Source organism: Stegostoma tigrinum, chromosome 16, assembly GCF_030684315.1.
Source record: "Stegostoma tigrinum isolate sSteTig4 chromosome 16, sSteTig4.hap1, whole genome shotgun sequence".
NCBI classification, from domain to species: Eukaryota; Metazoa; Chordata; class Chondrichthyes; order Orectolobiformes; family Stegostomatidae; genus Stegostoma; species Stegostoma tigrinum.
Window position 1 is genome coordinate 36,345,142 of NC_081369.1, and position 24,576 is coordinate 36,369,717.

The 24,576-nt window shown below is 38.5% G+C and overlaps 1 protein-coding gene across 1 annotated transcript in view; it reads left to right on the top strand.

Moving 5' to 3' along the window:
* jph3b (junctophilin 3b) overlaps window positions 1–24,576 on the top strand; it is a 169,834-nt gene that overhangs the window by 115,646 nt on the left and 29,612 nt on the right. Inside the window, exon 3 of the mRNA XM_048546487.2 lies at window positions 8,032–8,156. Coding sequence (XP_048402444.2) covers window positions 8,032–8,156 — 125 coding nt within the window. The remainder of the gene's footprint in view (window positions 1–8,031; window positions 8,157–24,576) is intronic.

The window sequence follows — 24,576 nt, forward strand, 5'->3', positions numbered from 1 at the left end:
GGATAAATGATAGTAAGAACTGATGCTGGAGTCAGAGATAACACAGTGTGGAGCTGGAGGAACACAATAGGCCAGGCAGCATCAGAGGAACAGGAAAGTTGACGTTTCAGGTCGGGACCCTTCTTCAGAAATGGGGGAGGGAGAAGGGAGCTCTGAAATAAATGGAGACAGGAGGGGTGGGACTGGGGAAGGTAGCTGGGATGTTTATAGGTGAATGCAGGTAGGCAGTGGTGGGGATTGGTCAGTGAGGTGTGAGGGGCAGTTCGTTGGGAGAGAAGATGGACAGGACGGGTCAGGTCAAGAGGGTGGGGGTGAGGGGGAGGGTTGGTCATGAATGAGGCCAGGGGTGAGGAGATTTTGAAACTAGTAAGGCCCGCATTGAGACCATTGGGGTGTAGGCTCCCAAGGCGGAATATAAGATGCTGCTTCTCCAGTTTCTGGGTGGCGTCACTGTGACACTGGAGGAGGCACAGGATGGGCAAGTTGCCCAGGGCGGGGGTGTGGTGATGGGAGTTGAAATGGTTTGCGACTGGATGTGTTAGTTGTCGCGAACAGAGCAGGTTTTGCTGGGTTAGTTTAAAGACTGCTAGTTTGGCCATGTGATAATTAGTTCCCTTGAAGACACAAGCACCAAAATTGCACTGGGTTTCTGGAATGGAGAGCACAGATTTCAATATTTTAATAAGGCTGCTGCCTGTTCAGGTAAATCAAGCTATGTCAATATAAACCAACTGGTGAGTGGCAGATTTTAACAAAAATGCAACTTGCTTACAGCTCAACTTTTCTGAAAGAATCTGAGGTAAGTGGATGGAGATCCCCTCTCGATGTATTTCACAATTTATTATGGCTGTGTCTATTGTCAGCACTATTTCTAGGTGTTACAGCAACTGTGAATGTACAGAAACACAACCTTGCAGTGTCATACCACTGCAAAGCAATGGAATAAGGCTGGCACTGCCAATATAATAACACTGCCCAGAGCAGGGTCAAATGTGTAAGTGTCTCTGAAATCGATGGACATTTTGCCTCCTTCTGCAATGATCTTTAAAAAAAAATTACAATACAAAATCTAAATTTTAAAATAATTTCGGCTCAGCAGCATACCAGGCTTATTCTACCTCATTTGATGAGAGTATTCATGGCTTGCTTGTTGCTGTGTGACTTTGAGATAGTTGAAGCATCATTACAGACAAAGTTGACATGTCACTGTGATGTCATCATTGCATATATGAAGTTATCATGGTGAAGCCTATGCTATCACAGTGTTATTGCTGGTGAAATATGAGCATGTGCAAGCAGCAGCCATCTTTGCTGTCCATCTTGGTGTTAGCAATACACACTCTGATTTAATAAAAATATAGTGAATGACCTTATGAATTGTCCCCAACCACATGAAAAAATACAGGCAGCTTCAGATTAACTTGGTGCTTCTGTTCAATTAGGGATGGCATTCATTTTGTCATAGAAATTGTTGATAGTTAGGCTGCATCACATTTGTCCTGTACCAGCCTGTTGCCGCAATGTTGATACAATAATTATGGAGTCATTGACTAAAAATTGCAATCATTGTTTATCAGTTAGGTGCACATAAATGCAGACAAAGAAAAGAAAACAGTATTGGAGAGCCTTGGTAACAATAGGTCCAAAATCAACTTCATCCTGCATTTGCCACACATCTTAAACTACTCAAGTACTGTAACACAACTTTTTGTTTTCAGACATAAATCCATCTAATTTACACTGGAATGAATCAATGCTAACTGAATCCACCACCTCCCATAGACTTATCATTACAATGTATCTCACACACAGATGAATTTTACCAGTTAGATGGAGATGAGTGGGAAGCAGGAGGAAAGTATCAGGAGAGGGAAGCCCATATCTTCCTACTTCGACTACATATGACCAGAAGGGGGAGTCTCAAGTGGCATGGCTGTCTGAAGGGTAGCCAGTTGTGATAGTTGAGTGCCCAAATTAGAGTTAGCTTTCCTATAGCCACACTGGTATTTTCCTGTTTGGAATGTCCACCCCAATGTTGGGACAACCTTGGCAGCCTCCCAGCAGATTCCTGAAGGACCTTTCCTTTTATGGCCTTTCTGTGGTCCACAGGATGCCTCTGGTGACAATGGCAATGGCAATGACAACAGCTTCTGCAGTGCTGCTACGTGGTGTATCTCTTGATCACTGGGGTCTGCCTATAAGGTCCTCCTCCTTACATAGAATTACCTTCTCAATGACGATGCCTGAATATTGATGTTTCTTCCTCAAGCCTCAGTAATGGTTACCTCAATAGCTGGTGTTGCAGAGGGTGCTTGCTGTTGGTCATCTGATTGGGTGCCTAACTCAGGGAGGTGGGCTGTGTTCCTGCTTGGATGGTAGTCCTGGCAATGTCCACCTGATTACCAACTACCTGGCTCTGCAGGGACAGTCAGAAATTCTTAACTCTTTCAAAAACTCTTCAGAATGCATGGTTTAAAAAAAATGGAACCATCTCTGCTTGTTTTCAATCTATTCATGACTTTTGATTAATCTTTGTTAAAATAGAATAATACAGTATATATTTTAGAACAAATTCTTCCAATGATTCCTCGGTTCATTTAAAAACATTTTAATTGTACGGGAAGCGAGGGAAGAGACTGCTGCGCGTTTGGCGATGATCTTTGCATCCTTACTGTCCACTGGGGTAGTACCAGATGATTGGAGGGTGGCAAGTGTTATTCCCTTGTTCAAGAAAGGGAACTGGAATAACTCTGGGAATTACAGACAGGTCAGTCTTACTTCTGTGGTGGGCAAATTACTGGAGAGGATCTGAGAGACAGTAATTGTGATTATTTGGAAAAGCACAGTTTGATTAGAGATAGTCAGCATGGCTTTGTGAGGGCCAGGTCATGCCTCACAAGCCTTACTGAATTTTTTAAGGATGTGACAAAATACATTGATGAATATAGTGCAGTGGATGTGGTGTATGTGGATTTTAGCAAGGCATTTGATAAGGTTCCCCATGGTAAGCTCATTCAGAAAGTAAGGAGGCATAGCATTCAGGAAAATTTGGCTGTCTGGATATAGAATTAGCTGTTCAACAGAAGACAGAGGGTGGAAGTAGATGGAAAGTGTTCAGCCTGGAGCTCAGTAACCGGTGGTGTTCCGCAGGGATCTGTTCTGGGACATCTGTAGTTTATGATCTTTATAAATGACTTGGATCAGGAAATGGAAGGGTGGGGTAGTAAGTTTGCTGATGACACAAAGGTTGGTGGAGTTGTGGAAAGTGTGGAGGGCTGTTGTAGGTTGCAACGGGACATTGACAGGATGCAGAGCTGGGCAAAGAAGTGGCAGATGGAATTCAACGCAGAAAAGTGTGAAGTGATTCATTTTGAAAGGTCGAATTTGAGTGCAGAATACAGGGTTAATGGCAGGATCCTTGGCAGTGTGGAGGAACAGATGAATCTTGGGGTCATCATCCATAGATCCCTCAAACTTGCTACACAAGTTGATAGGGTTGTAAAGAAAGCATACGGTGTGTTGGCTTTCATTGGCAGGGGAATTGAGTTTAAGAGCCGTGAGATTATGCTGCAGCTGTATAAAACCCTGGTTAAACCACACTTGGAATATTGTGTTCACCTCTGGTTGCCTCGTTATAGGAAGGATGTGGAAGCTTTAGACAAGGTGCAGAGGAGATTTACCAGGATGCTGCCTGGACTGGAGGGTGGATCTTATGAGGAAAGGTTGACGGAGCTAGGGCTTTTCTCACTGAAGTGGAGAAGGATAAGAGGTGACTTAATAGAAGTGGACAAGATGATGAGATGCATAGATAGAGTGGATAGCCAGAGACGTTTTTCCCAGGGCGGAAAAAGCTATCACGAGGGGGTATAATTTTAAGATGATTGGAGGAAGGTATAGCTGAGATATTGGAGGTAGGTTCTTTACACACAGAGTGGTGGGTGTGTGGATTGCGCTGCCAACGGTGGTATTAGAGTCAGATACACTAGGGACATTTAAGCAACTCTTGCATAAGCACAAGAATGATAGTAAAATGAAGGGTATGCAGACTAGTTTGATCTTAGAGTAAGGTAATAGGTCAGCACAATATCATGGGCTGAAGGGCCTGTACTGTGTGTACGGTTCTATGTTCTATGTGTTAATAAATGATAGAAAACTGAAAAAACAGTGCATGTTGAGTGGATTGGAATTTTTTATTCAAATCAGTTGCAATTAAGATCATTATCTTCTTGAAAAGTGTTATTTACAAAATTGTTATAAGTTATGTTACAGCAAGGCTTATTGGCTCCAGCAGAGTAAAACAGATCAAGTATTCAACAGAGTTGCCACAAATCTATTCTGCTGGCTCTTTGACTTTGTATTACTCAGCTCCTTCACCATTACAAAGCACACATTAATGATTTATGGTGAAATCATGAACGTTAGGGAAAAAGCTGGCTTTTATTAGTAATTTCATTAGTTAGTCATTAAATATAGAGCTACCTCACAGTGACGTCATCGACTCCTGTAATGTCTTCAAGATAAAGGAACAGCATTCTTTCAGTAACCTCTGATCAATTAATTATGTTGTGAAATGTTCAAAATCGATTTGAAAGTTCAAACAACATGCAGTCTCCAAAAAATGCAATTTATTTGGATTCCTGTCACTACTTCTAATGCTAGATTCTTACCCATATAGCCTTTAAGATGAAGTGCAGACATAAAATGTGCCAATAATTTAATAACATTAAAAGTCCAATACAAATGGGAAAATTTTATTCCAACTAATTTCACTTGAGCTGTTTAATAGCTACTTGCATTTTTAAAAATAGCTATTAAAGCACAAAGCATTGCCAAGTATCCAGGTAAATGAGAGAACAGAACATGGAGGGAAGGATTTAAAATACAGCATTAATTTGTGCCGATTTTTTAGAGGTGGAGAACTTTGAAAAGAGAGTTCTAATGGGTTCAGATCAATATAAACCCTCCTCCCAATAATAAGACAAAAGACTCTGAGAGATACATATAAGGCAAGAGCCAGGAAACCAAAGTGTGTGAGGGGTGATGTCAGGGAATGATGCAGAAATAGACAGGTACAAAGCCTCGGTAAGCTTTCGAAACAATGAACAACATTTTATTAAATTGAAAAAACTAAATGTAATTCATTAGCTTCTGTTTATTTAGACCATGTCTGATGGTAGAGTGGACCTTTGTGGGTGAAAGGGCATCTGAATATGAATAGAGTTGATATTAGGGGTGATAAAAGGTGAGTGGAGGATAAAAGACTGACAAAGAGGGAATTGGAATAAGTAACATAAAAGAGAATAAATGTTTTGGCCGTAGAAGGTGACTGTGTTAGAGGTGTAAGCAAAAATAGTGTAGCCATGAAGCTCAGTTGTGCATCCACTAGGATTCTAAGGTTCTGCATAACCTGGTGCAAGCTGAACAAATGGTCGGGGAGGTGGATGGAATGAGGAACACAGGCGCAGTGTTTATGCCAGGGCCTGATGACAGTGGTGTTAGACCCCACAATGTTTAGCTAAAGCAAGTTGTAATTTTCTGTGACTATGTCAGATGGGCAGACTAACAGCAAGGAGACAATCATCTAAACATCAACACGGTTGTCCTGAGTTGGCAAACAGGTGGAATTTGATCAAAGTATAAACCTATTTAAAGTAAGAAAATTCTCCTATAATTTAAAAAAAATTAACCTATTTTTCCAGTTGACCTGTTGAAAGAGGTTAATACACACCGCTAGAGCAGGTGGGACTTGAACCCAGGCCTCTGGCCCAGGGTAGAGCTTGCATGCAGGCTTATTGCTTGGGCAACAGGCTTGGTGATTGGCATTACATCCTACTCATAAATCACACTGAAATTTATAGTGATTGGAAAAAAAGGGAAAAAGCTTGCATTTATATAGCACGTTTCACAACCTCAGACAGCCAAAGTGCTTTACAACCAAGTAAGTACATTTGAAGCATAATTGCCATTGTGATGTGGCTTTAGCAGTGACTAACTTGCACACAATTTGAACCATTGGATTACTTGCAATTTGATAATGATGAAAGAATGTGGTATAAAACATGGCTAGCACCCTGGAAAAATCTTCCCCAGTCTTCTTTGAAGTAGTGCCATATGATCTTCCATGACAATCTGAGAAGGCTGACAGGGCCATTATTTAACATTTCATCCTAAAGTCAGCACCACGAATGGTACAGCATTGTCTAAGTACTGTACTGGAGTGTTAGTCTAAAGTTCTGTGTTTGAGTCTCTAGAATGCAAACTGAACTCAACCTTCCGACTTAATGGCAAGAGTGCAACTAACTGAGGCATAGCTAGCAGATTTTTCCATTACTTGGTGTAAGGGTCATGACATAAAAAACAAAATCCTACCCCTGATATCAGACAAGCAAATGTCTTCTCCCCCTCCTCATTGACTAAATGACATTGGTTTGGGAACTGTGGGTGTGCGGGAGGTTGGATGGGGAAGTGTTTAGTAACAATCTCAAGTTTTCTTAGTTAGAAATTTGCTGTTATAACAAAAAGTGCTGGAAACACATAGCAAACTGCTCAAGATCCCTAAAGAGAAGATGCTTCATGAAGTTTTAGGCATGGACCCTTTATCTGTAATCTTGAAGTACATAGACCTGAATCCATTAACCAGGCTTCTATTATTATTTCAGATTTCTTTCATTTCCAGTTTGTCCTTTAATTTTGCTGAATGGCAGTTTGTAAAATTAAATAGTTTTAAAATTATATAAGTTATAGAATTATTATTAGTTATAAAATTAAAATTAAATAATTTAAATAGATTGAAAACCAAAACCAAACTTTTCATCAACATCAAAGTATAGAAATTATTTTCTGATAATTAAAACAACCTGCAACATTGTAATTAACACATGAATTTTTAAACTAAAAATTAATGTAAAATTGGATTTTGGAAGAAGTAGTGTGCTGAGTACACTGGGGATTTATTATTAAAACAAGAGTGCTAGTTACGTTAAATTTGAGGCTGTCTTAGTCAATCGTTAGCTGAATAATTTGGCACTGCTTTAATGTAGATTTTCTGGATTTCGTTCTCAAAATTGGATAGATTTTTTTCCTCTAATGCTGTCAAAACTCTCTTGGAGAAAAAACCCCTACAAAGCAATGAATTTACGTTTATTTCAACTTCCAGAGGCCTTCACTGAATTAGATCAGAATTATATCAGGTCATTGCAAGAAAATTGTTTCATGTACAAGTATATTGTGCCTATGATATATGCTACATGATGTGACATTAATGTTCAGCTGGATCTTCATCAACATCATGTAGTAGTTAAGAAAAGTATAATGTTCATTTGTTTTAGCCAAGTTCCAGAATAAGATGCCAAATTTCAGATATAGATTTTTTGAAATTATTTTTTCTCACTCTTTCATGTAAGTTTTGTAGGTGACAGTTTTCCTGGAAGGTATGTAGAATTTGGCAAAGAAGGTATATCTGTGAATGGGTTTTTGTTCTTCAAGCTGTATAATTATTTCATTATACATATTCTTTTATTAAAGATTATTTTATTAAGTATGCTCCTGAATGATTATTTTCATGTCAAAAGATGGATTTAATTTTTCAAGGAAATAATTCATTGTTTCTTAAAAATCAAATATTTTAATGGCAAAAAATTCAACTTTGAGGGAATCTTGAGTTTTCATCAGAGGCAATAGAATTGTTTATAAATCAACATAATGTCTCCAGGGGCCCCAGAACTGGTTGTTTGGTTATAAAAGGTGGAAATATTTAATGATCCAACTTTTGATATACAAAGTTAGGAAAGGAGTTAAGAGCATAATTTTCCTAGTCTATTACAGTAAGGTCTAATGACACAGCTGCCTGTTTATTTAGGATAAAACAATAATGACATTCAAATGAATGATTTGTCTGCAATATGCTCTTACATTCAACATGATAAAAGAATGTTATAGATCAGGCAGAATTGTGCTTTGATTTTTTTTTATAAAATGTCAGAAATAGTTACCACAGCTCTAAAGAGCTACATTTCCTTATGTTTCTTCTAGGACATCTCATGCTAAGTCAAAATCGGAGGTGGCTGAAACAGCTGCTCAAAAAGCTCAGGATGAAGCGCAGCTTGCAAGGATCACTGCCAAAGAGTTCTCACCATCTACCCAACACCCAGGCAATGGTCAGTATGTTAAAAAACATTTTTTTTTCCATTAGCCTGTGAACAACTGATTGAGTTAATCAATATACAAAACATAGCACAGAAAGATGATCACTCTGTTCTGACAAGAATCAAATTATGGTACTGGATACCCTGATACTGTGGTAGGAAGGTTTATTCTGGGAAATATTAGCTAGAGATCTGTGAATATTGCCAAGAGATTTGTATTGCATGCTTTCAGTAGCATACAGGCAGCTTGGTTTAATATTTAATCAGAAGAATAACAGCTTGATTGTGCAATACCATAACACTCTACTGAGGTGTTAGTACTCAGTATGCACTCAAGATGTTACACTCTGAAGTGGAGCCCACAGAAAATGAATTCCAATGCACCAGAGACAATATTGATCTCGAGCTGGTAATTTCAGGTTTTAATAAAATTGATAAAACAATTCATATATTATTCATGCTATATCATTTGTGGATATTGCATTACTGTAATTTATTTACAGTCCATCCTTTGGAGGAGTAGTCCGATTACTGTTCTACAATTACAAAGTTAAATTGTATTTGGAGTCCTTGAAAAATGCATTTCCCTTTTTTTTCACTGTGCTTTCTCTCTACTCCATATCTTTCATCTTTTTCCCTGTTGATTTACTTATTTTGTTTTACTTTCATTCTGTTTTTAATCTTCCCTTTTCTTATTTGTGTTTTTACATTTTTATACCTCTGTCTGTGTTGTTTACAAGCACAGTAATGACTGGAAAGCAGCAGTTGCTTTTTGCAACAGGAAAGCAAATGTCAGCTGACTATGAGAGTCGATAGCATTGTTTGATTCTGATTTGTTCCCCATTGACAGGTTCTGCCAGTGAGTTTCACTACAGGAGAGCAGCTTAATTAATAGTCTCTACTTCGTATAGATTATATACGTATATAATGTTTCTGGGAGCAGGAAGGATCTGTTCCAAAGCAAATTAATTTTTCCAATGACGAGTTGCTTTTTAGGCCTGAATGATAAAATGAATTTAAGGTTTTGTTCCTTATTTGAAGGTGATATGAATAAATTCATTGATTAATTGAATCTGGATTCTCTTTGCAGCAAGCAAACAAGGAACCCTCCTGGTGCTAATGTTCTCCTTTCACTATCTCCTAGATATTCCAATTCAAGCCATTGCATTTCAACATGTTATGAGACACAGCAAACCATATCTTTATGGGCACAGGAGCTGGAGATAATTGCACAGCTTTTCTTGGCCAGTAGAACAACGAGAATCATTACTTAATGTTTCCAAGAGTTCTTATTGAGGCATGAGTCTTGTTATCGAGCTCCTTTGTAACTCCTAAAGTAATTATGCATTGGAGCAAAAATGGGAGCAAGCAGGAAGTAAATGACAATTAGTTAACATGAGCTTTTCCTTCAGAGTTTGAGGATTGTTGAATTTTGAGAAGCAAATGCATCAAGACTACTTCTAGTAAATTATACTGATTTCCAGAGTCATTGCATGTTGCCACGCACAACGTAGCCATTCATAAAGAGGAACCAAGTTGACCAAGTTAACTGTAAGGGCAGCAAAACAAAGGCTTATATCTCACTGCTGCATTATTGTGGTGTCTTACTGGGTAAATTCCACAATTCTGCAAAAAAGCAGTGTCAGCTACTGGATGCCAACTGAAGCACAAAGGTTGCTATCCCTTCCCAAATTGATCCTGAGCCATATGCTAATATTGCTGTGACCATTATACTTACAGATAATGGTGCTGCTCATCCATATGAAGTAGATGAAAGAACTACTGTTTTGTCTTTTTGGTGCAAGCTTTCAGCAAAGATCTCCTCACCAATACCTTCACAGAACTTATATTTTCTCTGTAATCTTTGGGTGGATGGAAGGAGTAACATGTTGGAATACATCCTCCTGAAATGTTGTGTCATTTTGCTGACTTCTGTCCTTGCTTCTTCTTTCTCTATGATAATGGCCTGAGGTATACCGTACCTTTGCCTGAGAGGCTCACATTTGTTGGAGGAATAGTTAAATTTTCACCAGTGATGTTGCTCTTAGATAACTAGGTCTAAGATTGTCTTTGCTCAAAACAGAAGAAAAAACACTTGTGAAGTTGACCTCAATTGCAACACCTGATATTCAAATGTTGAAGTGTCTTCCTGCGCGGGAGATTTGACTCCTGCTAGTTTCAGCTGACTAGAACTGCATCTTCTAGAATCCCTAAAGTGATGAAAAAAGCTGTTTGGCCCATCTAGTCTGTACCACCCCTCTGAAGAGCATCCCACCCAAATCCAGCCTCCCACCCTATTCCCATAACCCCACACTTGCCATAGCTAATCCACTTATCTTACACATCCTGGGCACTACAGACAATTTAAGCATGGCTAATCCGCGTAAGCTGCACATGTTTTGACTGTGGGAAGAAACCAGGCCACCCAGCATAAACTCACTTAGATGCGGCAAGAATATGCAAACTCCGCACCACAGTCACCCAAGGTTGGAATTGAACTTTCTGTGCTGTGAGGTAGCAATGCTAACCACTGAGCCACCAGGACACTCTTATATTTCTCACTCTAACTTAATCCATTGCGAGGATAAAAGCAGGAAATTCGGAAGTGCAGTGCTATTTGCCTTCATTTCAATATATTCATGGAGATTCATCAGAATAGCACTGCAAATCATGTTTGAAAACTCTGTATTCAGTATGAAAAATTAATAGAAACAACTTCATGCCAGGTAAAGTGTTCTGATTTTAGAATGAATATGAAAGACATGGAATCTTGGAGCAGAATTTTAACATCTCAATGAACTGAGCTGATCACTTCAATAATGAAAATGAAGAAAATAGTTCTAGTGAACATTGAAAGCTTAAAATAGTGTTCAAACCTAAATAATGATAGGCTAAAAAACATTTCAAATATTAACATTTATTTCATACCTCCTTTTTTAAAATTTACTTTCTTCCCCTCTTCACATGCACTTGTGCCATAAAGCATTCCATATCCAAGAAACTGGTTAGATAACGTACTGCCAATCCTCTGACAATTCTAGTTTCAACCTAGCAACTAAGAGAAGCATAAACTTGACAGAGAAACTCAATTAATTCATTTCGCAGCTACTTTCCACTTCACTCAATTATTAATACATCTCAAAATGTATCTCAAATTAATATTTCCCCAAAACCTGAGGTTAAAGTAGAAAGTTCCTGACTTGAGAACTACTGAAGCATAAAACACATCCTGTCTCTCTGCAACACAATGCATTAGAAGTGACAAAGTATTAGTCTTTTAATGCAATTTGATTTTAATGGTTGATGCAATGAGTGAGTTAAAGTGGCTTTATTTCAGCCCTGACTTAATGCTTTTATATTAAAGCCTGAAAAAAATTTATAGCAGAATTATTTTAAATGTGAAAATAATAGAACATGTTTTAGCTTTACCTTTCATTTGCAAAACCCAGTTCTGTTTTGGAGCTGTCCTGTATAAACCATTATAACCAGAAAGATTCAATCTTGTACAACTCAAGTATCAACAGGAATCAAGTATGGCATTGACAAGGAAACAGTTGACCTTTGATTTCCACAAATTTATAATGAACTAAACAGATTAGAGTTTGGAGTGTTACTCACAATTGTTTAATTTTAGAATTTCTGCACTTCAAATATTAAAACCATTTTTGATGTAATAATTAAAAATACCAAAGTAGGCTTTAGAACAAGGCCAATGCAGTAGTTCAATCGAACCTAATGGAGCTCAGTTTCCAGGATTACAGTTTTGATACAATTGCATCTTTTTGGTTTATATAGCTAAATAACATGAAGCACTTAAGTTTCCCCTGTACCAGCATATATCTTGGACAACCTGAGTGGAAAAATATACAATCTCTTTAATCAAGAAGCAAGCTAATTACTAAGTTAACGGAGCTCCTGTGCAGTATACTAATACCAGCCTCAAGAGTACATCCACTGCCAATTTTTTGTAGTCTTTCTTTTTAATTATTTGGCAACCTTGTTTCCTTAACTTCTGGCTAACATCTCTCCTGGACTTAAACAGTTATCATAGTCTTCTCATGTATCTCCTATCTTACTTAATAAATTACATTCTATGTATTGTTATAAATTGTCAAAACTTATTAAAATAGTATACTTGGACATAACAGAATTCTAAAATTATTTTTCTATTTGATATGTCATATTGTGGGTACTATATTTAAAGGCAGGTCCTGGTCTGCTGATATTTCATCCCGTCATTTCTAGGCAATTATAGTCAGTGGTGGTTTGCCTTTGCCATTTCCTGTCACTCTTAGGGGAAGAGCAAGGACACATATCTCAAGTCTACCTTAGCTGGAATAATAACCTCAATTTGATTGTATCTTTGTTCATTATTGTCTCGGGGCCAAATGAATTAGAAGTAGGGGAAGGCTGTTTGGCCTCTAGATTGATAATATCATGGCTGATCTGAACATGGATTCACCTCTGCTTTTCTGTCTATTCCCCATAACACTTGATTCCTTTGTTGAGCAAATGCCTAATTCAGCAGTGAATATATTCAATAGCCCAGCATCTTGTGTTTTCTGGTGAAGAGAATTCTACAGACTAATCAACCTCAGAGAGAAAAGAATATTTTTGTTTTAAACAGGAGGCTCTCAAGTTTTATATTGTATTCTGTGGTTATAAGCTGAAAAAGGGTAAGCATCCTCCTAGCTTCCACTCTGTCAATTCCGCTCAGGATCTTATATGTTTCACCTTTCATTCATCTAAGTAGATCATATAAACTTCAACAGATAAAAGCCTGATTTGTTCTAACTTTCCTCACAAGATAATCCTCATGTACCAGAATTAGTTATGATTATGTCAGACACTATTTGCAAGATCTGCATATTTATACTACAATATAGCTACTGTTAGGGGGTCTGTATTACTCCTACAAGTGATCTCTTATCTTTGCTATTCCATATTTTTACCCAAACTGATTTTAAAACTGGATCTTTGAACTAATACCATCACTCACTATTGTATTAATGGCAGCCTTAATTAACTGAACTACCTGTTGCCTTTTCCTAGTTTTCTAGCCTTTTGAAATGTCACATAGTCTCAAATGTTTAGGTCTCAGCCTTGGTCACTTTGTAACCATGTCTTTCAAGTTATACTTATGTATCTCTACTTGAGCAATCAGCTTAAGATAACAAGGTGTAGAGCTGAATGAACACAGCAGGCCAAGGAGCATCAGAAAAGCAAAAAAGCTGACGCTTCGGGCCTAGACCCTTCAGAAATTTCTGATGCCACTTTGCCTGCTGTGTTTAACCAGCTCTACATGTTGTTACCTCAGATTCACCAGCATCTGCAGTTCCTACTATTTCTGAGCTATCAACTTGTTGGTTTTGTTATGAATGCTGCATTCTTTCAGATACAGTCTTCATTGTTGACTTTTTACCATTCTTGCAAATTCTGATTTTAACTGCCTATGTGTTCTTAGTTGTATATATTCTGCAACTTCTTATCACATCATTACCTATGTCACTGTCCTGCTCTATTAACTTTCCTTTTCTCTTAATTTTGACCTACCCACTCCCTACAACCCCCCCCCCCCCACTTTATCATTTAAAGTCTTCTCTACCGCATTAGTTAGATGACTCAGGTGAACACTGCTTGGGGCATGGTTCAAGTAAAGATTGTACCAATGGTGTCAGCTCCTACTTCCCACAATAACAGCACCAGTAACCAATGAAGTGAAACCTATTTGTTGCAGACCAATCTTCGAGCCAAACATTCAACTCTTTAAACTTATATACCTTGTACTGTGGCTGAAGAGATTATTACCTTTGATCAGAGCTGGCAGCAAAATAATATCTTTGCCACCAAAAGCCTAGAATCACATTTGTAAATCTTTATGATTTTCAAAACATCTCACTCGGTAGAAAATTGATAATTGTCTCCTGCATGAAACATTTTCAAAACAAGTAAACAATCAGCTGCATGGCTGATACGGTACACTGGAGACCAGAAGATACTATTTTGAAAAAGGACACACAGAATTCAACACTTTTCATTACAATCATGTGTTCAAAGTAAGCAATTGAATCGTAAGTAGCACTTGATTTTCAAATGTATACACTACAGTATTGTCATGGCTCGAAGATTCCATGAACAATTCCATATAATTGAAAATTAACCCTTGTACCTACATTCATGTTATTCAACGTGTTCTTTATTCTTTTGCACAATAAAAGTATTAAATAACATTGCAATGGGAAATGAAAATAGACAACAGTTTTAACAGAAAAGCTTAATACTAAAAAAAATCACTAATAACATCAAGGTCACCTAAAACCGCATTTTTATCAAATGCACTTTAAACAGTCATATACCAAACCCAGTAAACCTGATGTGTGCACTATGGGGAGGTGATGGCCTCGTGGTAGTATCACTAGACTATTAATTCAGAGACCCAGGTAATGTGTCATCTGATGAAGGGTCTAGGCCCGACACGTCAGCTTTTGTGCTCCTGAGATGCTGCTTGGCCTGCTGTGTTCATCCAGCTCCACACTTTGTTATCTTGGATTCTCCATCATCTGCAATTCCCATTATCTCTAATGTTCTGGGGACCCAGGTTCAAATCCTGCCACTGCAAATCGTGGAATTTGAATCCAATAAATATCTGGAGTTAGGAGTCTAATGATGACCATGAAATCATTGTCGATTGTCAGGAAAACCCCAGCTTATTCGCTAATGCTGTTTAGAAGAGCCATCTTATCCAGTCTGATTCACATGTGACCCCAGACCCACAGCAATGTGATTGACACTTAATGCAAAAGGTGATGGGTAATAAATGCTGGCCCATCTGGTGGCACCAGACCCCATAAATAAAAAAAACAAATGCACTTGAATTGCAGATTCTTGCTAACCTAAATGAATTGATGTTAAAATAATTCTTAATAGTTAAGAATACTCTTTTCCTGACAAAAGTTGAATTCCTTTCAGAAAATATTGAGACAATCATTCGTGGAGTATTAAATTGTCAGGAGAAAATTGATCTTCAACTGCTTCGTGAAGCAGAATTACTATTCTTCACTTTACTGTAATCAGAAAAATCTGTAAGCAAGTGTAATATTAGCTATTTTGGAATGAAAAGGATTAGATTAGGGTTATTTCTGGATGGTATGAAGTTAAAAACAGTGGATGTCTATTGAATGGAGGTTCAGGAGCACAGATATTTGAAATATCATGAACGGATGCAGAAAATAATCAAGAAAGCTAATGGAATGCTGGCCTTTATATCTAATGACTAGACTACAGGGATGCAGAAGTTCTGTTGCAGTTTTACAAAACCCTGATTACACCCTACTTAAAGTACAATGAGCAGATTAGGAAGGATATATTGGCCTCGGAGGAAATATGACATAGGGTTTACAAGTGTGATACCTGAGACTTCAGGGGTTAAATTATGAGAAATTAGGCCTGTTTTGTCTAGAATTTAGAAGGTTAAGGGGTGATGTGGTCAAAGTTTTCAAGGCATTTACAAGGTAAAAAAGCAGGCAGAGTAAAGAAAAGCTATTTTCCCTAGCTGGAGATTCAAGGTATGGGGAGTATAGTCTAAGAATGAGGGCCTGACCATTCAGGAAAGATATTAGGAAGCACTTCTACATACAGGGTAGTAGAAGTTTGGAACTCTCTTCAACAAATGGTAGTTGATGTTAGAGCAGTTATTAACTTTAAATCTGAAGTAAGTGACTTTTTGTTAAGAAAAGGTATTAAAGATTTTGGGCCAAAGGCAGATATATGCAGCTAGGCCACAGATCAGCAACGATCTCATTCAATACTGGAACAGGCTTGAGGGGCTGATTGGCCTACTCCAGTTCCAATTTAAATGGTTAGAATTACATTCTGAAAATTTTAGCGAAGAATAGTATGATTTTGAAATAACCCTTTGGCCTATTAATCTGGGTATTCATCTAAAATACCTTGACTGTTTTAATCGATATTTAAAAGTAAGTTAATGAACTCCTGCTTAACCTGTGCAATGAGAAAAATCTCAGATATATTTGAACAACACTGAAGTACATTATTTGCCAGACTTTAATATGTGTAATAGCAAATTTTGTAAAACATAACCTATCTTTTATGCTAATATTGTGAAGAAGGGAATTGTAAAGAAAATAAGGCTGACACATTGGTATTTACAGTTCCATGCCATAGAATGAAGTCGTAAGTTATATCTTTCTAATTCCAGCTGATTGTAAAGGTAACACAGAATATTCACCCACTTAAACCTTGCTTTTTTAAAAAAAAGTTCTTTATCTGCGTGGCTCAGGTTATTTTGTTCCCAGCACGTCTAATTCTTCACTTATTGCCATGTGAAGATTCTGTCCCTCATTGTCGGCATCTGAATTAAATTGCTGAGTATATTGAAACATTGGCAGTTGCTTGCAACCTGCCTGTCACGAAATCCGAGTCAGCAAGTTTTAGCAGGTTGCTATTCCCTTCTGTGCTTTGGTTAAAAAACGTCAGTGTTGGGATTGATCGCTGAATCTCAGCAGATATTTATAGAAATAAATTTCCCACTATTGGCTATTTGAGTGTAATTACAATACCTGTTGTATAGTCACATTAATTCAACAGGGGCTGGACACAATTTTGTTTTACAATTTTTCCCAGGATAAGTTGAATTCAGGATAGGAGGGTGATCATTGTTTTCCTCTAATTTTCATTTTTTCTGTCAAAGGACTTAGAAAAAGATGTTATAATCAGGTGAAAAGGTGGATTGGCTCCCCTCTTTTCATCTTCCTTGGTTGATTACAAAATTAAGAAGTTCTTTTTAGTATGAGGCTGTACATTTCACAAACTAAAATGTAACTCTACACACACACACACACACACACGCGCACAAACACACACACACAAACTCACACGCACACACACGAACACATACACACAGGTAAAAAGTTAAGAGGAGATTTGGTCCAGTACAAAGGTAACTAATATACAGTTCAGAGTTCTTTAAGTGCCCTTGCAGCGTGAGGTTAAGCACAAGACCACAGTTGGTTGATTAGTTTCTTGAACCATCAGCAGCAGTGGATATTACAGCTTTCTTTCAGTCCTTGGTTCTCTGAATGTTCACTCTAGTCAGTGTTGTTGAAATGGATGCTTTCTTCTGGGGAGAGAGGGAGTAAGCCTTCTCACCTGGTGTTCAGTTCTGAGTCCTTTTTTTTCCATCTGGTCCTTGAGAGAAAGAGATCCTTGAAATAGCAGATTGTTTGTATGTTCTGTGTCTGCTGAGGTTATTTTTCCACACTTAATAATTAAAGATTATTGTGAAGACTTTTTTAATGGCGTAAATCACATCAGATCTGACAGTTACCATGGGACCTGTCTTACTGGCTTCATTGCTGTTTGGGAAACATTAATAACAGCTCAGATTGTCTTTGATCTAATCCAAGTTGGTTTTTCTGAAACTTGGCCAATCAATGTGGGTCAGGTGATACTTGAGGTCATTTTAAGTCTCTGTTTTTGTCCCTTTTTAAATCTGTTTTAGTTCATTGAAGTCCCAGGTATTAAATTTATCAGGTGGAATTTAAAGATCAATAATCTGTACTTTATGCGATTGTGACAGGGGCAAAGCAAAAAAACTATTACAGATACTTAACTGATTTTTGGGACATTTCTGCTGTACCTGTCAATTTCGTGGAGTAGAGTGGTTTCTCTCCAGAAATTCCAGCAAATGATCTAATGCAATTTTCTGTTGCTCACCTTATTATGTAGGCTGCACACCCCCACAGAGCGCAATCACACTGGTGTGCACTCACAACTGTGGAAGTACTTGCCATGACTGGGATCTTCTGAGATTCACAGTACAAGCACCCTGTTGAAAACTCAGCTGTGCACAACAGCTGGGAGTATTAGCTCATGGTACATGTGGTGGGATGGAGTTGCTTCTGAGAGCACATCAGTGCACAGGAGACATTTCCTTGAAAACAGAATCTCATATTTATAGATGTATTATTTCCTTTCATTGTCACTTGTCTGATTGACTGACATACAACAGCACCTGCAGGAATGGCCCTACATTCATACCATAAAATGTTACAACACTGTCTGTAAGAGTGCTTACTCCTTCCAGTACCCTGCCTTGCATAACACTTTGTCATTGTTTAATGTGCGAGCCTCACATAGAGTCACTGAGTCAAACAGCAGCGAAACAGACCCTTTGGTCCAACCAATCCATGCCGACCATGTTCCTGTACTAAACTAGTCCCACCTTCTTGCGCTTGGCCCGTATCCCTCCAAACTTTCCTGTTCACGAACTTATCCAAATGCCTTTTAAACACTGTAACTGCACCTGCACCCAACATTTTCTCTGGCAGCTCATTCCACGCACAAACTACTTACTGTGTAAAAAAAAAAGTTGCAACACCCTATGTACTTTTTAAATCTTTCTCCTCTCACTTTAAAAATCTGCCCCATAGTTATGAACTCACCCACACAAAGGAAAGGACTATTATTATTCGCCTTATCTATGCCCCTCATGATTTTATAAACCTCAATGAGGTCACCCCTCAACGTCCTCCACTCCAGTAAAAAAAATTCCAGTCTAACCAGTCTAATTTTATATCTCAAACCCTCCATTCCTGGCAACTTCCTGGTAAATCTTTTCTGAACCCTCTCCAGTTTAATAATATCCTTCCTATAAAAGGGCAACCAGAACTGCAAACAGTACTCCAAAAGAGGCCTCACAATGTCCTGTACAACGTCAGCATGATGTCCCAACTTCTATACACAAAGGCCTGAGCAATGAAACGTGCTAAACACCTTCTTAACCAACCTCTCTACCTTTGGCATAAATTTCAAAGAATTCTGTACCTGAACACCGAGGTCTCTCTGTTCGACAACACTACCCAGGGTCCTACTATTTATTGTACAAGTCCTGTCCTTGTTTGTAATACCAAAATGCAATATCTCACATTTATCAAAATTAAACTCTATCTACGACGACTCCACCCATTGACATAATTGATCAAGGTCTCATTGAAATCTTAGGTCACCTTCTTCGCTGTCCGCTATACCGTCAATTTTGGTGTCAGTTGTTAATGTTAACTTGCATCGAACAGTAAGAAAAGGGAAGAAATAACTAACAAAATTTGCTTCTGGGAATAAACTGGGCCACTTGGTTTTTGAACAACAACAAATTTATAGTCAACAAATTATGATTTCACCCAATGGTTGTAATTAGGTGTCAATTAAATCCATTTTCTAATCATTTTTGTAGGAGGTGGGCTTTGCTGCCTCCCGAGTTGGCTTTGAGAAGGTGGTGGTGAGCTGCCTTCTTGAACCGCTGCAGTCCATCTGCTGTAGTTTAACCCACAATTCCAGTAGGGAGGGAATTCTGGGAATTTGAAGCAGCAATGAAGAAATGATGATCTATTTCCAAGTCAGGATGTTGAGAGGCTTGCAGGGAAACTTGATTGTGGTGGTGTTCCCATGTAACAGCTTCCCTTGTCTTTCTGGACGGAAGTTACTTGGTCATGAGTTTGAAAGGGGCTGTCTGAGGATCTTTGGTGAATTTCTGCGGTGCATCTTATAGATAATACATGCAGCTGCTACTGAGTGTCAATGGTGGAGGGAGTAAATGCTTGTGGATGTAGTGCCCATCAAGCGGGCTTCTTTGTCCTGGATGGTGTCAAGCTTCTTGAGTGTTGTTGGAGCTGCACCCATCCAGGCAAGTGGGATGTTCCATCACACTCCTGACTTGGGCCTTGTAGATGGTGGACAGGCTTTGAGGAGTCAGGAGGTGAGTTATGTGCTGCAGTATTGTAGCTTCTGACCGGCTCTTGTAGCCACTGTGTTTAATATGGTAAGGCAAGTTTGGCCAATGATAACCCCCAGGATATTGATAGTGGGGGATTCAGTGATGGCAACACCATTGAATGTCAAGGGTTGGAGGTTAGATTGGCTCTCAGTGGTGCTGGTAATAGCCTATCATTTGTATGGTACTTTCACTTGTCAGCCCAAGTCTGGATATTGTTCATATCTTGTTGCATTTGAACATGGACTGTTTCAGTATCTGAGGAGTTTCAAATGGTGTCGAACATTGTGCAATCATCAGTGACCATCTCAATTTTTGACTTTATGATGGAGGGAAGGTCATTGATGAAGCAGCTGAAGATGGTTGGGCTGAGGACACTACCCTGTGGAACTCCTGCAGAGATGTCCTGGAGCAATGACACCTCTTACGACATGATCATCTTCCAATGTGTCAGGTATGACACCAACCAGTGATTCCAGTTTTGTTACTGCTACTTGATGCAACATTCAGTCAAATACAGCCTTGATGTCAAGGGCTTTCACTCTCACCTTGCCTCAGGAATTCAGCTGTTTTGTCCATGTTTGAACCAAGGCTGTAATGAGATCAGGAGCTGAGTGGCCCTGGCGGAACCCAAACTGGGTATCACTGAGCAGGTTATTGCTGACCTGCTTGGTAGCACTGTTGATGACATCTTCTACCACTTTACTGCTGATGGACAGTAGACGGATGGGGCAGTAATTGGCCAGGTTGGATTTGTCCTGCTTTTTATGTCTAGGAAATGGCTAGGCAATTATTCACGTTGTCAGGTAGATGCCAGTGTTGTAACTGTACTGGAATAGCTTGGCTACGGGAGTGGCAGGTTCTGGAGCATAAGCCTTCAGTACTATTGTCAGAATGTTGTCAGGACCCATAGCTTTTGTAGTATCCAGTGTCTCCAAACATTTCTTGATATCTTGTGGAATGAATCGATTTGGCTGACGACTGGTAACTGGAAGGCTGACGAGCTGCAGTGCAGTAATGCTACATCACTCTATCATGATGAAGGTGATGTTCCTCCTGCTGAATGTCCTCATTCATGAATTGTGGCCCAGAGGTGATGTGTTTATGGTTGTCTGTGATCACTTCTGCTTCACAGAGATGACTATGATCAATTTGTAATGACCAATAACGTAGCCAAGCTCACTTTTGCGACCAGAATTTGCATGGCACATGGTCGATCACTGCATGGCTTTGTGTCTTTGCTAAAAGGCAAGGCAGAACTATTTAGAGGCAGTAAATGAGGTGGCACTGTGTATTTGGCAAGGCAGAGATGCTGTGAGCATCCAAGCAGGCACAAAGTGAGTGAGTGCTAAGAGAGCAGGATAAGAGTCCTGAGGCACACCCTGTCCTGATGCATGGAATGAATGCCTGGCAGCTGTATTGGAATAAAATACACTTCCAAGTGCAGTATTGGAGTAACGATCTGCATTGTAAGTAAGTCAGAGATGTGCCACGATGATGTGAAAGTGGTGCATGCCCAGTGCTAGCTTCCTTGGATGAAGGGTGCAGGTGGGCACAGTCCATGCAGTATAACTTGAGGTGTTGGAGAACCTTGACCAGGGTGCAGGGCCAGAAGAACAATTAACCAACCTCCTTTGGCTTCCGAGTTGGAAATTACCACTGTCTAGTTTCTCTCCAGTGTCTGGGAAAATAGTCATTTGTACATAATTGAGGCAAGATCCAGTAAAATTGAGATGGTTATTCACGTAAGTAGGACCATTTCCACTCACTAGCGAGATTCTTGCCTCACTGTTAAAACTGTAGGTTTAAAAGCTGATGACTTTTTTTAGCATCATTGGTCTCATTTTTTTGATTATCACCACATTTTACCAACTGGCTTGCCATTGTCCATGCCATTCAGGAACTGGGAAAATTCCACCCTTATATTCCAAATGTGTTCAAAAACAAGTGTGCTGTCCAAGCCTACATTTGCTAACATATCATCTGTGAAGTGAACAACACAAATAAGTTCTTAAGTACATGGTTTGATGAACTTCTGTTCATGCACCATGAAGAATTAACCATAAGTGGTTATTCTGAAGTGATATGCAATTAGATATTGTAGTTTTGTTCAATAGATAACCCATCAAAACCTCAGAATTCTGGCTGAAAGGCAAAATTTACAAATCAAATTTACAATTTACAAATGTAGGGTGTAGGTAGATGTGGAATTCAGACTAAAAGTCATTTCTAGAGGCTTCTAAAGACAACTTACTGATGTTAATTAAAACTTTCTCATTATTTTGCTTTTTTAGCTGTTATGTGTAAAATCATTATGAGGATGCCAAGCATACATTGAATGTATATGTAGATAAATTAAAATGGAAAGTTCCGTGAAATGGTGGGCAGGTTCAGTGCAGCCATGTTGTACCGAGACCCACGTTATGTTTTGATAATCTGACAATCGTATTGGTTTTGTTTCAGTTATACGCTATTCAGTCATGGGTTTGCACATGAATACCAAGAACCATCCTTCTTCATTTCCATTCTTCATCCTCTTAGCTTAAACAAAAGCACCATGAGAGCTAATGAAGAATGAGGCATCACATGATTTCGTGCTCATGGTTTCACACTATGTTTGTATAGAGATTAAAATAAATTCTATTAAATCATTTTGGGCACTACACCATGTATAGGAGTCTGAATGGCAGCATGGGAGCTACCTTAATCCCTGGAGAAAGAATACGCCTGTAGTTCTAAGGAGTTGCACTTTTGTTACTAATCTTAGTAGTATACAATGAAATCATTGGTTATGCTAAATGCTGGGTTTGTGACCTGACTGATATGTATATGAACCACAAACTGGCTGACACTGCACATGTACCCAATACCTGCTTGGAAAGAGCCTGACAAGTAAAATGGGAGAGTCACGTTATATATTAGCTAACAGAAATTGTGAATGGTTTAAATCATACAAACAGCACAGTCCTATCAGTGTCCAACTGCTGGCTTAATTAAGCATGCCTATCATCATTGGGTATCCACGCTCTGACCAACAGAAAGTTCCAATTTTCAGTCAGAAAGTATTCTCATTGAGTCTCAACAGCAATACCCTTTTTTTTATCAACAGGAGATCCACACATTGAACTCAATGGAGCCTAATCTCATGGTTTAATTACTGTTGTGCATGGCTTGATCATATTGACACTCTAAGGAAAAATATATTCTGCTTTAAAACATGTTGTAAATTAGTAGTATATTGCAAGCCATTATGGTAATTTTTATGCCAATATAAAACTCAGCACCGGAGCAATATTTTGGCTTATATGTAACCCTGTGTATTTGTAACTGAAGGTTACATCTTTGAACCACTATTCACAGATTGAACAATGATCTTAAATCACAAACATAACCAAATTGCAGGGTTTTTCCACATCTGAATGATGGGAAAGTTGGGAGAATCCAGCAAAAACAAAAAAAGGTTGACTTTCCCTGTACGGTTTCAGTGATCACATGACAATCTCGCTAGCAAGCAGCAAGGGCCGGTTTGTATGCCTGTGAATGCCAGAAGGTATTGGTACAGGTGAGCACTCTAACCTCAGCGGAGATTTGTGTGAGAAAATTTGCCAGGCTACACAGAATTAAAACCCTTAGTTAAACTCCCCAAAATTGACACTCAGTTAAAATATGGAAAAACAGCCCTAGTTACTTTCATTCTGACAAAAATAGATTTTTTGAAGGTATATTCTGCCCATCTACCAAGTTCTCATGGCAACCATAGCAACTGCCTTAACAGCTTGCTGAGCCAAGTATGTGCATGTTTCTACAGCAAATGCAAAACATGAAACAGGAGCTTTCTAAAATATTGGTAAAGATTCTGCTGCAACAAGCTTACTTGAACACTGCAGGGAGAAACAACCCTCCCTGACCTTATAATTAGGATTACTGCACATTATAACATACATGACAAGAAGGTGAAAAATTGTACCCTGTAAAATGGCTGCTTGGGAAAAAAAGACTTCTGTAAATAAGATGGCTGAATTGACAAGATCTTTGAACAACGTTTTCCAAGAGTTTTATTTTAATATCATTATCTTGCGGGAATAGGTATTATCGATTGTGCAAAATGAGGAACAGCAATAGTATGTTTAAGCTATTAGGTAGACGGATTTAAGATGAAATTCAGTATTGATAAAATAGAAACTTTTTCACATTACTCATGAAAATACAAAATGAAAATATATAATTGGTAGAGAGAGATTTAGAGTTAGGCTTGGAGTAACATTTGAACCAACACTTTGAATGAAGTAGTTGAACAATTTTACAAAATAGTGGAATGCTGATGTACATAATTAGTACAAAAGACAACTGCCACAGTTAACAAAATAACAAAAAATTATCGACTGACTGACTACTCTTCCAGAGATTAACCTGGGTTGATGATGTTTGGATTACATTCAACTTGAGTCACAAAGGGCCAAAACAAACCTATTCAAATGGAGAAGTGAGTGAAGATATTAATATGAACATACTATTTAACCAGCAAAATTGAGCTTGGTTGAATTGAATTAGGGAAAATGTGATTACGAGAAAATGAACATTCAAATTCAAAACCAGAAAAAGAATTGTTCAAGAGCTAAACAATTATGAATAAGGACATGAAAC